General features: G+C 62.6%; 3 protein-coding genes across 3 annotated transcripts in view; 2 read left to right on the top strand and 1 right to left on the bottom strand.

Moving 5' to 3' along the window:
• Positions 1-276, top strand: part of CUNH11orf80 (chromosome unknown C11orf80 homolog) — a 70286-nt gene extending 70010 nt beyond the window's left edge. The window contains exon 15 of the mRNA XM_007944949.1: positions 66-276. Coding sequence (XP_007943140.1) covers positions 66-276 — 211 coding nt within the window. The remainder of the gene's footprint in view (positions 1-65) is intronic.
• Positions 73-2220, top strand: RCE1 (Ras converting CAAX endopeptidase 1). Its single transcript, XM_007944711.2, has 7 exons — positions 73-168; positions 252-335; positions 556-634; positions 1122-1289; positions 1401-1472; positions 1678-1740; positions 1985-2220. Exons 2-7 carry the CDS (start codon positions 276-278, stop codon positions 2218-2220), a joined length of 678 nt encoding a protein of 225 aa, XP_007942902.1. The 5' UTR covers positions 73-168; positions 252-275.
• A 1715-nt stretch (positions 2221-3935) lies between these two features.
• Positions 3936-13969, bottom strand: part of PC (pyruvate carboxylase) — a 27222-nt gene continuing 17188 nt past the window's right edge. The window contains exons 10-20 of the mRNA XM_007944710.2: positions 7658-7802; positions 7312-7401; positions 7004-7225; positions 6462-6618; positions 5944-6184; positions 5605-5854; positions 5134-5378; positions 4872-5051; positions 4556-4804; positions 4262-4402; positions 3936-4184 (exon numbers count right to left, since the gene is read on the bottom strand). Of these exons, the coding sequence (XP_007942901.1) occupies positions 3936-4184; positions 4262-4402; positions 4556-4804; positions 4872-5051; positions 5134-5378; positions 5605-5854; positions 5944-6184; positions 6462-6618; positions 7004-7225; positions 7312-7401; positions 7658-7802 (2169 nt within the window). The remainder of the gene's footprint in view (positions 4185-4261; positions 4403-4555; positions 4805-4871; positions 5052-5133; positions 5379-5604; positions 5855-5943; positions 6185-6461; positions 6619-7003; positions 7226-7311; positions 7402-7657; positions 7803-13969) is intronic.

Below are 13969 nucleotides of genomic sequence, written 5' to 3'. Positions count from 1 at the left end.
CGGGGCTGCGGGCGGAGCCGGGGCGGACGGCGGGCGCCCCCCCTGAACTTACTGCCCCTCCGTAGGGACCACCCCGCGGTCATCAAGCGGCGCTTCACCAGCGTCCTGGTGGTGTCCAGCCTCTCGCCGCTGTGCGTGCTGCTCTGGAGGGAACTCACGGGCATCCAGGTGCGAAGGGGCGGGGCAGGGGCCGCGGGGCGCGCTCGGGGCGAGGCGCGGGGGAGACTGATGCCTCCGTTCTTGTGGCTCAGCCAGGCACATCCCTGCTCACCCTGATGGGCGTCAGGCTGGAGGGCATTTTCCCGGCAGCGCTGCTGCCCCTGCTGCTGACCATGGTGAGTGCGCCCGCGGCCCCTGGTTTCCCACGACTCCCGCGGTCTGTCTTGTTCTGAGTGCGTCCGACTTTTGGGTGGTGGGAGACGGGAAGGTGAGAAGGCCCTCGAGTGTGCATGTGTGGAGATCACGGGCCGAAGGGGGATGCTGGGCGCCCCACAGGGCCCTGCCCGGGCCAGGGCGGCGAACGGCGGTGGAAGTCTCATGCTTGTCTGCCCCCAGATCCTTTTCCTGGGCCCACTGATGCAGCTCTCTCTGGATCGCCCCTGCGACCTGGCTGACGGGCTGAAGGTTGCCCTGGGTGAGTCCTCAGGGCGCAGGCCTGCCAGCACCGTGGGCAGAGGGACACGGATGCGGCCAGGGCGTCGCCGGGCCTCCTGTCCGAGGACGCGCGTCTCTGGGTGTTTTTCCGTATTAGTAAGAGGCAGAGCCGGGGGCCTCAGCGTTGGTGCCCGATGTCTGCTGAGGTTCTGCTAGGTAACTCCGGCGGGACCTGCAGTGCCGCCCCGGCGGCTCCTAACCTTTGGTTTCCGCAAACCGGAGCTGCTCCGGGCACGTTGCCGTATCAGACCCTGTCATCGGCAGGTCCTGCTGCAGCCGCTTAATGTCTGCCTTCTCTCCAGCCCCGTGAGGCGCTGTCACTCGCTGGGTCTGATAGAGCGGGACTCTCTCTTTTCTCAGAGTCTCGGTGCCTCACCCACGACTGGTCAGGGAAGAGTGGGAGCGGGGCCCCCGGGGCCTGTGTTGACGAGCTAGTCACTTGTTGCTTGCTGTGAACCCCGCCCTAGCGCCCCGCTCCTGGGCCCGCTGCCTCACAGACATGCGCTGGCTGCGGAACCAAGTGATCGCCCCCCTGACGGAGGAGCTGGTGTTCCGGGCCTGCATGCTGCCCATGTTGGCCCCGTGCACGGGCCTGGGCCCCGCCGTGTTCACCTGCCCGCTCTTCTTCGGCGTCGGTGAGTCTGTAACCCGGTCCTGCCGAGCGGCTCCCGCGCCAGAGTCGCCCGTGGGTCTGGGACGAGGGCGGGCGGGCCGGGAGGGTGTAACGTGGCTCTGCCTGCCCTCAGCGCATTTCCACCACATCATCGAGCAGCTGCGCTTCCGCCAGAGCAGCGTGGGCAGTATCGTCTTGTCTGCAGGTGAGTCCTGCGGGCCCGCGCCCGTCCTGGGCTGGGGACGTGAGGGGGGTGTCCCTGGCGGCCGCTCCGGGAGAAGCATCGGGAGCGGGGCTCAGCACTGGAGGGCCGGCCACGCGGGGGCGCGGAGGACGGCTCCGGGCGGTGGGAGGCAGCCCTGGCGGCGGGCAGCGTCCAGGCGTGGTCACGTGGGGCCTCCTGTCTCCAGCGTTCCAGTTCTCCTACACCGCTGTCTTCGGGGCCTACACCGCCTTCCTCTTCATCCGCACAGGTGCGTCCCAGGGGCTTGGGGCCCAGGGCTGGGGGTGCGGGAATCTAGGCACCTTCACGAGGATCTTTCCAGGCCTCGAGACAGAAGCTGGGCCCTGGCCCGGAGGCAGAAGGAGCCAGAGGCCAGCCTGGGTGCATGGGGGGGGGGGCGGTGACCTCCTGCTTCCGAACGAGGGGCCTTAGCCCCGGAAGGGTCCCGGGCGGAGGCGGGGCTGCGCCGTGAGCTGCTGCCGTTTCCCTGCCAGGGCACCTGATTGGACCTGTTCTCTGTCACTCCTTCTGCAATTACATGGGCTTTCCCGCCGTGTGCGCGGCCCTGGAGCACCCGCAGCGGCGCCCCCTACTGGCCGGCTACGCGCTGGGCGTGGGACTCTTCCTGCTTCTGCTGCAGCCCCTCACGGACCCCAAGCTCTACGGCAGCCTTCCCCTGTGTGTGCTCTTGGAGCGGGCGGGGGACTCAGAGGCCCCCCTGTGCTCCTGACGCACGCTGCTGCTCAGAACCCCCCCGGACTCGAACGGCCCCCAGCCCCGCAAAGGGGCCCTGCAGGGCTGGCTGGGGTCCCTACGATCTCAGGAATTTTTGTAGGGGATTGAAGCCAGAGCTAGTTACTCCCAGGGACCAAGAGGAGGAGCGGACGTCCCCAGGGGCAGCCCCGCTGCAGGGGCCGAGGAGCAGCTCGGAGGGGCCGGGCGGGTCCCGGAGCCATGCCCGCCCCACCCCACCCCGGACTGCCTCCTGAGGCCCTCCGCTCCCTCGGCCTCTGAAAAGCTGCTTGGGGGTAGAAGCCGTGACCCCCACCTTCCAGGGTTTTCTCATTCTTTTTGCATCAGGACTTTGTATTGGGATATTAAAGAGATTTAACTTGGGTAGCACAGCCTCGGACCTTTGGGAATCGGCCTGTTGGGGTCTGGGTGAGGGCTCCAGGCAGCTCCGGGGAGCAGGTCCACTCCTGTCAGCCTCCCGGGTGCTCACTGTGTAGGCAGGCCAGCCGGCAGGCAGAGCGCCCCCAGTGGAGGGGACGGGAAGGGCCCCTGGCCACCTGGAGGCTGCAGCATCCTCCCTCCTGAGCCCTGTCTCAGTCCAGGTGGCTCTCAGGCTCTGGGCACCAGGTGTGGGCCCAGCTCATCCTGGGGGCAGCTGTGGCCCTGACCCAGCAATGGCACCTCAGCCAGGGCCACTTCAGGGCCTCTGTGGAGTCTTCCACCCCCTCAGAGGAAATAGGTGTTGGGGGGCTTTTCTGGTGCTCTGTACCCCAGGGTTGCCACCCCCCCCAACCTAGAATAGACGGATGACAGCAGGGTGCTGAACACCTGGCTCCTGGGGGCCTCCTGGAACCTGCTGGTGTCCCACCTGCCCTGGGACCAAATTTCACTTTTTAAACTCCCTTTCCCACCCATTCACTGAGCGTTTGTAGCGATTTGCCATCTCATCACGCCCCAGGGGGTCCCCCTCCCAGAAGCGACACCTGTCAGCACCCGGTCTGCCACTAGCGGGTTCTGGCACTTGGGCTGGGAGGCTGGCCCTGGGCATAGAGAGGGCAGTGGCTGGGCCTGGTGCCAGGCAGCCTGGGCTCAACCCTCCCGGCTCCCAGCAGCTGTGGTGTCCTGGACAGATCGCTTCCTCCCGGGACCGGCTTTCTGGTACACAGGTGATGTCCTCAGGACCCGGGCTGTGTGTTGGGTGCTTAGAAAAATCCTCCCCTGCCCTAGAGCATTCAGTAACAAGCACCTCGTCCTTTTGGGGTGTGTGTACGGTAGGTGCTCAACTGGGTGAGATCAAGGCCACTGTTGCTGTCGCCACCCTCCAGCTGCCCCAGGGCTGAGGGAGGCCCAGCCCTGCGCAGCCCACAAGGCCGGGGCTGCATGGAGCAGCCTGGTGCCGATGGGGGTGGGAAGCCAGCTTTATTGAACACAGTCCCAGGACCCAGGGCTGAGATCTGCGCCCAGACATAGGACCCCCCAAACCTCTCCCCAGGTCCCAGGCCCACGTCGCCACCTGCGGTTTCCAGTTGGGGTGGGGAGGGCTGATCCGGCAAGAGATGAGTAACCTAAGTGTGGTCCGCCAGTGGGAAAGGGCGGGGCTGGGGGCTGGAGGCCAGGTCCCTCCGTCACCTGCGGTGGAGGACAGGGCCTCCGGGGCGGGGCCTGCCTGCCCTGTCAGCACAGCTGCTGAGGGCCGGGCCGGGGAAGGCAAGGTCACTCCATCTCCAGGATGAGGTCGTCGCCCTCCAGCGTCATGTCCTTGGCCACGTGCACCTTGCGCACAGTGCCCTCCACGGGCGCGGTCACCACCGTCTCCATCTTCATGGCACTGAGCACACACAGGGGCTGGCCCTTGGCCACCTTGGCTCCTGCTGCCACCTTGATGTCGATCACCTTCCCTGGCATGGGCGCCCCGACCTGGCCCTTCACGTCCTTCAGGGCCTTGGGGTGGAAGTGCATCTCCTGCGGACGGGGCGGAGGGGCTTCAGACCGGGTCGTGCAGCCTGCCCACACCCGCCCCACGGGCCTGGGAGCCGCACCTTCATGGCCTGTGTGTCCTTGACCAGGATGGAGCGGAGCTGCCCGTTGAGCTCGAAGAAGACCTGCCGCTGCCCGGCACGGTTCAGGTCGCTCATGGCCAGGGCCTTGATGTGCAGCGTCTTGCCCCGCTCGAGCTCCACCTGCAGGGGGCCGGCGTGCTGCTGAGCCCACCCCACGAGCATTCCCTGCCCCGGGCTCGGGTCCTTCCTGCTCCCGAAGTGGGAGGGGCTCAGGAAGCCGGGCTGGGGTCCTTGAAGGCAGCAGGGGCAGGGTGGTGGGTGGCGAGCACTGACCTCAAACTCCTCTGCGATCTTGGGTCCCTGCAGGAAGAGGCGGGTGTTGAGGCTGTCCACGGGGCCGAAGGTGGCAGTGAAGTCCTTGAACTGGGCAAAGACGTCCGGGTACATGGCTGCGGACAGCACGTCCTCTGGGGTCACCTCCTCCCCGTGCCGCTCAATCAGCTCCTTCTCTAGCGCCTGCAGGTCCAGGGGTGGCAGGGAGGCGCCGGGCCGCCCCTCCACCCTCGGCAGGTCCTTCAGCACCTGGCGGCGAGTCAGGGTCAGGCCTGCTCCTGCCGGCCCGCCCAGCCCCGGGCTGGGCCCGGCCTACCTTAGAGCGCAGCGGCTCGGGGAAGCCGCCGTGGGGGACCCCGATGTAGCCCTGCAGGAACTCCACCACGGAGCGGGGGAAGGACAGCTCCTCCGCCTGGGCCTCGGCCTCCGCCCGGCTCAGCCCGTTCTGCACCATGAACTGGGCCAGATCGCCCACGATCTTGGAGGAGGGCGTCACCTGAGGAGAAGGGCCTGGAGGTCAGGTGCCAGGTGCTGGGGGCCCAGGGCGCGGCAGGGTGGGAGCGCAGGGCCTGACACACCTTGATGAGGTCGCCCAGCATCTGGTTGGCCTCCACGTAGGCCTTCTTGACCTCTTTGAACTTGGCTCCGAGTCCCATGCTGTGGGCCTGGAAGTGCAGGTTGGTGTACTGGCCCCCTGGGATCTCGTTCTCGTACACGTCCGAGTTGCCAGACTTCATGGTAGCCGTGCAGTCGAAGGCTGAGTATAGTCCCCGGGCCCCCTCCCAGTACTCGCTATAATCAAACACTCGCTCCAGGGGGACCCCTGCAGGAGGCCAGTGTCAGGGCTGGGCCCAGGACTGGGCTGAGCCCCCAGGTCCTCCTCCCAGGACCTGTGGGCTGGCTCAGATCCCTCGTCAGGCTCGGGGGGATGGGGAGGGCCCTGTGGGGAGGCCGGACCAGGTAGCCATTTGGGCCCTAGGACTGGCAGACACTGGGCCTGGGGTCGGGGGCGGCTGCTTTGGGACACTCAGGCTTCTCGCTGCTCCTACCTGTGTCCAGGGGGGTGCCTCGGGTGCAGGCCACCAGGGCCCCCATGCTTGGCTGTGAGGTCATCCCGGACATGGAGTCGGCGGCCACGTCCACGACGTCAGCCCCCGCCTCAGCGCAGGCCAGCATGGCCGCCACGCCTGCCCCCGACGTGTCGTGTGTGTGGATGTGCAGCGGGAGGTCGGGGAAGCGGTCCCGGAGGGAGCTGACCAGCAGGGTGCAGGCCGCGGGCTTCAGCAGCCCCGCCATGTCCTGGAGGAGACAGATGGGGTGAGGTGGGCGGGGGTGTCTGTGGTGAGGAGATGGGGAGTGGGCCCGGGGCTGGGGCTGGAGCCAGGCACCTTGATGCACAAGATGTGGGTGCCAGCGCGCACCAGCTCCTCTGCCAGGCCCATGTAGTACTGCAGCGAGTACTTGGTGCGGCTGGGGTCGGCCACGTCCCCTGTGTACGAGATGGCGGCCTCCACCACGCCCCCGGCGCTGCCCGCCGCCTCCATGCCCAGCAGCAGGTTGGGCAAGTAGTTGAGGGAATCAAAGACCCGGAAGACATCCATGCCGTTCTCCTTGGCCACCTCGCAAAACCTGAGGGGGACGGAAGAGCAGGAGGGACAAGCCCCATGTGTACTCCCTCCTCTGCTCCGCCTGCCTGCAGCCCCTGGGGCACCTGAGGGCCTGGCCTGGTGGGCAGGGCGCCACTGAAGGCTTTCTCCGGGGTCCTAGAGCCCGCCCGACCCCGCTGGCCTGGCACCGTCGCCTCCCTCCTGACGCCCCACCGCCTGCAGTAACGTGGCGCCTGGGGCCCTGCCGCCTCTGCGGCTACACTGCGCTAGCTGCTGGGGGCAGGCCCGGGCGCGCTCACTTGAAGACCACGTTGTCGGGGTAGTTGGTGTAGCCCACGGCGTTGGCCCCACGCAGCAGCATCTGGAATGGGATGTTGGGGATGAGCTCCCGCAGTTCCTGCAGCCGCCGCCAGGGGCACTCGTACAGGAAGCGCATGGCGACGTCGAACGTGGCTCCTGAGGGACCAGAGCCCAGCTCAGTGCCACCTGCGTGTCACCCACAGGCCCCACACCAGCCTGCTCCTCAGGGTCCCCCAGGCTCCTGCCCAGCCCCACAGGCTCTCCCTCCTCTGACCCCGGGGTTGGCTCAAGCCCGATTGGTCCCCCCTGTGCCCCTTGTACTGAGCTGTGCGATAATTAACACCCAAGCTGGGGGCTCCTTCTAGACCCTGAGCCTCCTGCAGACAGTGGCGTGGCCTCAGCTGGCCGCCCCGCCCAGGCTCCTGACGGCCAGCTCCGTAGCTGCCCAGGCTGCAGGGCCGGCTGCACCGTGTGCACCCAGGGCCCACTGTCCAGGCTCCTGCCGGGCGGTGGCCAGCACCCGAGCCCTGCTCGGGCTCACCTCCCCAGTTCTCCACGCTGAAGAGGCTGCTGAAGTTGTGGGCGGCGTAGGGGGCGATCTTCTTGAGGTCATGGGTGCGCACGCGCGTGGCCAGCAACGACTGGTGGGCGTCCCTGAAGGTCGTGTCCATGAGCAGCAGCCCCTGGTGCCTCCGCACGGCTCGGGCAAAGCCCTCGGGCCCCTCGCGCAGCAGGATGTCTCGGAAGCCGGCCGGGGGCGGGCCTGGGGCACACAGGGCACTGGCACCCAGCTTGCAGGCCACACCCTCCGCCCCACCCCCAGGCCCTGGCAGAGGCAATCCCACCTACCTATGGGCACCATGGGCACCACAGGGTCGACGGGGCTGGGGCTGGCCTTGACAGGGATCGGGGTGGTGGGGCCGTTCACCATGACGTGTCCTGTGGGGAGCGGAGCGCGGGCAGGTCAGGGCAGCCGTGCCGTGCCCAGGGAGGGTATGAGCGAGAGGCAGCGGCTCAGGGCTGCCCTCCATTCCCTGCGCCCAGGCAGTGGGGACACACCAAGGCGGGGTGTCTAAGGTCAGGAACAGGGAAGCTGGCCAGGGAGGGGGGCATAGGAGGACGGGCGGGACTGGGGGTGGGGGGCAAAGACGGGGAAGGTCCCTGGGCAGGGGAGGGGATGTGCGGGGAGCCGGACCCAGGTAGTGCAGCAGCTTCTGGGCCCGGTTCTGCACGGGCCGCAGCTGGAACAGCTCCGGGTTCTCGTCGATGAACTGGGTGTCCACGGTGCCGGCCAGGAACTGCTGGTTGTTGAGCACATTCTGGAGGAAGGGGATGTTGGTCTGCAGGACAGAGGGGGCTGGTGTCACCGTGCAGCAGGGACCAGAGGGGCAGGAGGAGACCAAGTGCCTGGGGCCCAAGGCAGCGCCTCCTCCTTGTCCCCACAGCCCCTCCTTCCCCACAGTCCCCCACGGCCCACTGAGGGCCGTCCCTTCCACTCTCCACGCCCCCAGCCACAGTGCCGGGAGGAGCCATTCCTCTCACTAGGTCGACAGGGAGCAGCGCGGTCAGTGCGCGCTTCAGCCCTTCTGCTAACAGTGCCTGCGGTGGTTACGTTTGTGCCGACTCGGCGGGGCCTGGCTGAGTGGCTGGGCAGCAGGTGGCAGTTAGTCCCACGATGAAACTGGCAATCAGCTCCATGGTGGGATCTACCCCAAGCAGCTGAGTAGCTGCCTTTGGAATGTGGTCTGCTTCCTGTATAAAGGAGAAGCCTTTGGGAATGGTCTCTAGCTTATGGCACGCTTGGACCCTGCATGTAGCCATGTCATTCGTTGTTCAGCAGCCTGCCATGCTCTGCCGACCTTGGGGCTTTCAATGGACTTGAATCAATGGCCTGCCGCGGGGTTTGGTAACATCAGGACTGTGGCATTTTATTTGTCGACCTTGGGCTTGTCAGCCTCAGCAGCCAGTAGCTGTCTGAGTAAAGAAAAGCCTCTAGCTTCAGTGGGCCGGGAGCAGGAGGCAGAGCTGAAGCCCAAGGTCGAGGGGCTTTCACCCAGCCCCTAGAGCCTGGCACTTTGAACTTGGACTTAAAGCCTCCAAACTGTAACAAAATAAACCCGTTTGTTGAGGCCATCCCATTGGTGGTGTACTCCTGTCAGAGTGGCACCAGGGAACCAGAACAGTGCCCACTGGCCACGCTCACCCTGCGCTCCCTCCCGCCGCCTCCTCCCTCGTCTCTGTGGTTGCTCTTCTCCCTCTCCCCTGAAGATGGCGCACTCGGGACACTGGCCCTGTGACCTGGACTCTGGGCCTTCAGCCCCGTCTCCAGAGCCAAGCCCACTGGTAGAAAGGCCTGTGAGGTGTCTGTCCTGGGATGCCCTCAAGTTCAAACCAGCCCGCCCTCCCACTCGCAGGTGTCTACCCCGTGAGCAGACCCGCACTCCACCAGCTGCTCCCCGTACCTCCCTTCTAACGGTCAGGGTGGGGGGCCCTGACTGGCAGCCCCTGGACCCCCCGGCTTCCTCCCATCTCCAGCCACGACTGCCTCTGGGCTCCCTCCGTGCCACCTGCCGGGTCAGCGCCTCCCAGGGTGTCAACACGCAGGCCTTCCTGCCCTCCCCTCTCACCAGCACAAGCAGACCCTGTGCCAGAGGGTAACCCCTCGGCCCCAGTCGTCTTCGTCTTTGTGGTAAAGCATGTGAAACGTACAACGTGCCACTGAACCACTTTAAGGGGCACTGAGTGTTGGGGTGAGGAACACGTGTTAGAAACAGATAGCGGTGATGTCCTGACAGATGGCCCCAGATCACGGACAAGTTCCACTCCCAAGTATGTCTTTTAAGTTGAATATGTCTGTCAATCTAGACAGTTAGGTATGGTTCGTATCCAATGTCAGTCAAACATCTGTCATATGCGAGGAGCTCGGCTGGTGTGGTGGGTAAGGCATCTGGCAAGGTCAGCAGTTCAAATCCAGCAGCCTCTCCATGGAAGAAAGATGAGGCATCTGCTTCCATAGAGACAGAGCATGGAAACTCAGTGGGCGTTGCCCTGAGTGGGAATCGATTCGAAGGCAGTGAATTTGGTTTTGGTGTATGGTCTACAGTGTACTTTTCTCTGTGTAAAAAACATTAAAGACTTGGATGTGGACAAAGATGAGTTCCAATGTCCTGAAGTAATAAAAACGGTGCTGTTGTGACGAACCATCGTGTGCACTGCAAGTCTTTACCGTAATGCTCTACAGGGGCAGGCTCATCACTGCAGGTGTCGTGAGTGGCAGCCTGTAACCTGGAGGCTGCTGTGACGTCCCTGGGTCCCACGCTGAACAGCAGCCCCAGCCCTTGGCCAACACCACTCTCCTGTGTCTCTGTGTCTGCCTGCTCTGAGGGCTTCGTGTAATGAGACCTGTGGTATCTGTCCTTTGGTGCACGACACTGCACTCATCATGTCAGGTGTCAGCCATGTCTCAGGGTGTGTCTGACTTCATTTCTCTCAATGGCTGAGTGATACCTGTGTCGGGACACGCATGTGCATCACTCATCCACTGATGGACAGCTGTGTCCACCACTGGCCAATGTGACGGGTATGGCAGTGGATGTGGCATATGGGTTGGCCTGAGTTGCTGTTTCCCGTCTCCTGGGCCCATCATCATCATCTGCTTATGTCGCTCCTCAGGGACCTGGGGACAGGGCTGCTGGGTACCTGGGTCCCATGCCTTGTGCACAGTGGCCCTCAGTCTGCTCAGTAAACCACGGGGTGAATGGCATGGGGCCCGGGCAGGGCACATCCAACCCGGAGGCCTTGTGGCCCGTGATCAAGGCCACATGGCTAGGACTTCAGTGTGTCAGTGTGTGGGCCTGTGGTCAAGTTACAGCCATGGTTTTCATTCCAAACCAAAAAAAAAAAAAAAAAAAAAAAAACCTCACTGCCATTGAGTCGATTCGGCTCACACACAGGGACCCGTCCTTGGGTTTCTGAGGTGGTACCTCTATGGAAGTAGATTGCCCAGTCTCCCTTCCGAGGAGCGGCTGGTGGGTTTGAAGCACCAGCCTTCTGATTAGCAGTCAAATGCCTTAGGCACTGCACCACCAGACCACTCTTGGTTTTCACTCCGGGGGGTCATTTCCACATGCCACCCAGTCACGATTTCTGTTGGCATCCAGCAGAGACTCAAGGCCCGGCTGCTCTAAGACCTGTCCCTTGAGAGCTCCTACCCCTTGGTGGCCTGGATGGGGAAGGGTCCCCCCCACCAGTGTCCCACAGGGGCCCCAGCCAGCACTCATGTCTGTGTGACAGGAACACCAACACTCCCAGAAGTCTCCTGCCCTGGAGACAGCTCCTGCCCCTCCCTAAAGACTCTGCTGCCATCTTGGCGTTCAATGCCGTCCCAAGCAAAGTCCCAACGGCAGTTTTCGGAAATGGAAAAAACATCCTAAAACTCACACGGCCTTTATTTAAGTCACACGGCCAAAGTTATCTCGAAACAGAGAAACCAAGTTGGGGTCCCCACATTTCCTGATTCCAAACCTCCTTCCAGAGCCAGTTATCAAAACAGCATGGTACTGACACAGGGATCAGCTGACAGCACCAAACAGAATCAAACCCAGGAAGAAACACCCTCACCCGTACGGACACTGATTTCTGACGGGCCACCAGGACCACTCCTCAGAGAAAGAACAGTCTTCTCAATGGCAGTGCTGGGAGAACGGGATCTCCACGTGAAAAGCCTGAGGCGGGCCCTCGTCTCACGCCATAGAGAGTAACTCAAAATGGATCATGCTGGCGAAGAATGCTGAAAGTACCGTGGACTGTGAAAGAACTAACAAATCTGTCCTGGAAGAAGTGCAGCCAGAATGCTCCTTGGAAGCAAGAATGACCAGACTTGGTCTCACCTACTTTGGTCATGGTATCAGAAGGGACCATTCCCTGGAGAAGGATGTCATGCTTGGTAGGGTGGAGGGTCTACAAAAGAGGGGAAGGCTCTCAACGAGATGGATTGACAGCGGCTGTGGTGATGGGCTCAGGTACAGCAGGGATCGTGGAGCTGGCGCGGGACCGGGAGGTGTTTCATTCAGCTGTGCACAGGCTGTGAGTCGGAGACGACTCAACGGCACCTAACAACAACAACAACAACATGGATGGAAGACCTGAAGGTAACAGCTAAAACCTTAGACAAATCAGCATGACCTTGGCTTTGGCAGGAGGTTCTTAAATGACACTACCCACAGGCGACAAGGACAGAATGGTGAGCGGGTCTCCATCAAAATCTACACCTTGGGTATCAAAGACACCATCAAGCGAGCAGGAAGACAACCCAAAGAATGGGAGGCGGTCTTTGCAGATCTTGTATCTAGTAAGGGCTTAATATCCACAATAAAGAACCCCCATAATTCAAAAGCAGAAAGCAACCACTCGGTCATAAAATAGGCAAAGAACTGGAATAAGTATTTCTCCAAAGAAAATACAGGTAGTCCCCGATTTGGGACAGGGTTCGTTCTGTGTGACAACTCCATCGTAAGGAGTTCTGATGTATACCGGATGAGGTTTTTTTTTTGTTTGTTTTCATTGATTGACTTTTACCATCAGTATTTTTATGTATTTAATCGTTGTCTTTGGGGGCTGGCGTGGGAATGATGACATGAGCAAATTACATGATGCAACGCCGTATGGAGTCCCTGTTACTAAGGATAAGGACGGTGGTAAGTGCAGCTCATGATAACTCGGATATGTAAGTCGGGGCTCTCTGTGTCTGCATGGCTACTAAGCACCCGGAGAGATTCACAGCACCGTTATTCGTTAAGGAGACGCGGATGGAACCCACAATGAGATCAAACCCACAAACGCACTGAGACGGCTGTTGTTAAACAAGTGACTGGGTTGGGGAGGGTGTGGAAGGCCTGGTGCCCTCACACGTGGCTGGGGGGGAACGTAAGACGGCACGGCTGCTGTGCAAAGCCGTTGGGCATTTCCTCAAAACGCACAATATGGAACTACCATCCCACTGCTGTTGGGTAGCCTCTCCGAGTGACCCTGCAGGACAGGGCAGAAATGCCACGTCGGGTTTGCAGGGCTGTCATCTTTATGGAAGGAAGGTTGGGCAATCCTACTTCTGTAGTGATACTGCCTCGGAAACCCAAGGAGGGGTCGCTATGAGTCGGGGCCGACTCGACGACACATAACAACAACAACAACAACAACAACAATCTCTATGGAAGCAGGCCGTCCCGTCTTCATCAGAGCAGCTGGCGGGTTTGAGCTGCCAACCCATTGGTTCTCAGCTGAGTACTTAACCACTATGCCACCAGAGTACCTGAAAAGCACCTTATGAACCAGCAATTCTGTTCCTAGATATGTGCCTGAAATTGAAAACAGATTCAAACAGATACTTGTCCACCAACCAGTGTTCATAGCAAGGGTGTTAACAGCCCCAAAGTGGAAACAACTCTGGTTCAGCAAGAGCCGCACCCATACAAAGCCTGGTCCATCCACACAGTGCAGCGGTCCTCCACCGTAAAAAGGAAGGAAGTCCTGACGCGCGCTCCAGGCGACTTGCCTGAACCCTGAGTGAATGCAGCCAGACACCCAAGGACAAACAGTGTGTGATCCACTTACACGCGATGCCTGGAACAGACAATTCCCAGAGACAGACAGTGGCTGGAGCCCAAAGGCCTGGGGCGGAGCAGGTGGGGCAGAGTCGGCTCTGGGGTGGGGCAGTCCGCACATGGGCACTGCTGACGGTCTCTCACCATGGTGCCTCTACCGTCACTGAATTGTACACTTAATAAGGGTTAGAACCGCAAATTTCATGGGTATCTCACATGAACAACAGTGAAAGTGCATTTGAGAAGACAGCCCACCCTGGTTAAGTCGCCCCGTGCAGGCCAGCGCTGCAGGAGCCTGGGGCCCAGCCCTGCCGCCCCGCTCTGTGCTGCAAGCCCACAGGGCGGCCGGTGCCAGACACTGAAACAGGTGTGTGGACGAACACGCCTCCGGAAGCCAGTGAGCACAGGAGACGACCCGGGCAGGCTGCGGCCCCCAAACGGCCGGCCGAGGGCGGTGGGCAGGCCGCCTGGCAGCTGACTCTCCGCTGCGGCCCTTTCCTCCCCGCTCACCCCACGACGGCAACCGGCGCCCACGGGCCCCGATGAGAAACCCTTGCCCAGGTGAAGAAACCTGCCCTGGCTGGCTTGGGCCTCGGATTCCCTGCGCTCCGAGCCCCCGCCCAGGCCCAGAACAGGGTGTGGAGGCCGGGGACCGCGGAGGGCGGCTCCGGGCGGCCGAGTAAAAAGTACGGCGGCGGGAGGCGGCGCTTCCTGCTTCCCAACTGGCGGCCCACCCCCGGGGCGCGGGGTGCCCACCTGGGTCCCAGCCCCCGGCGCCTCCGCCCCAGCCCCGATACGTCCTCCTCCCGCCGGGAGCCTTCTCCAGCGGCCGAGCTCACCCCGAGCCGCCCTTCCCGGGACAAGGCGAGGCCCGGGCGCGAGGTCCGGAAGGGCCCGCCACCGCCGCC

Source organism: Orycteropus afer, unplaced genomic scaffold (assembly GCF_000298275.1).
Source record: "Orycteropus afer afer isolate SDZICR_OR568_19922 unplaced genomic scaffold, OryAfe1.0 scaffold00130, whole genome shotgun sequence".
In the NCBI taxonomy this organism is placed as follows: domain Eukaryota; kingdom Metazoa; phylum Chordata; class Mammalia; order Tubulidentata; family Orycteropodidae; genus Orycteropus; species Orycteropus afer.
This window is presented reverse-complemented; position numbering and strand designations above follow the sequence as displayed.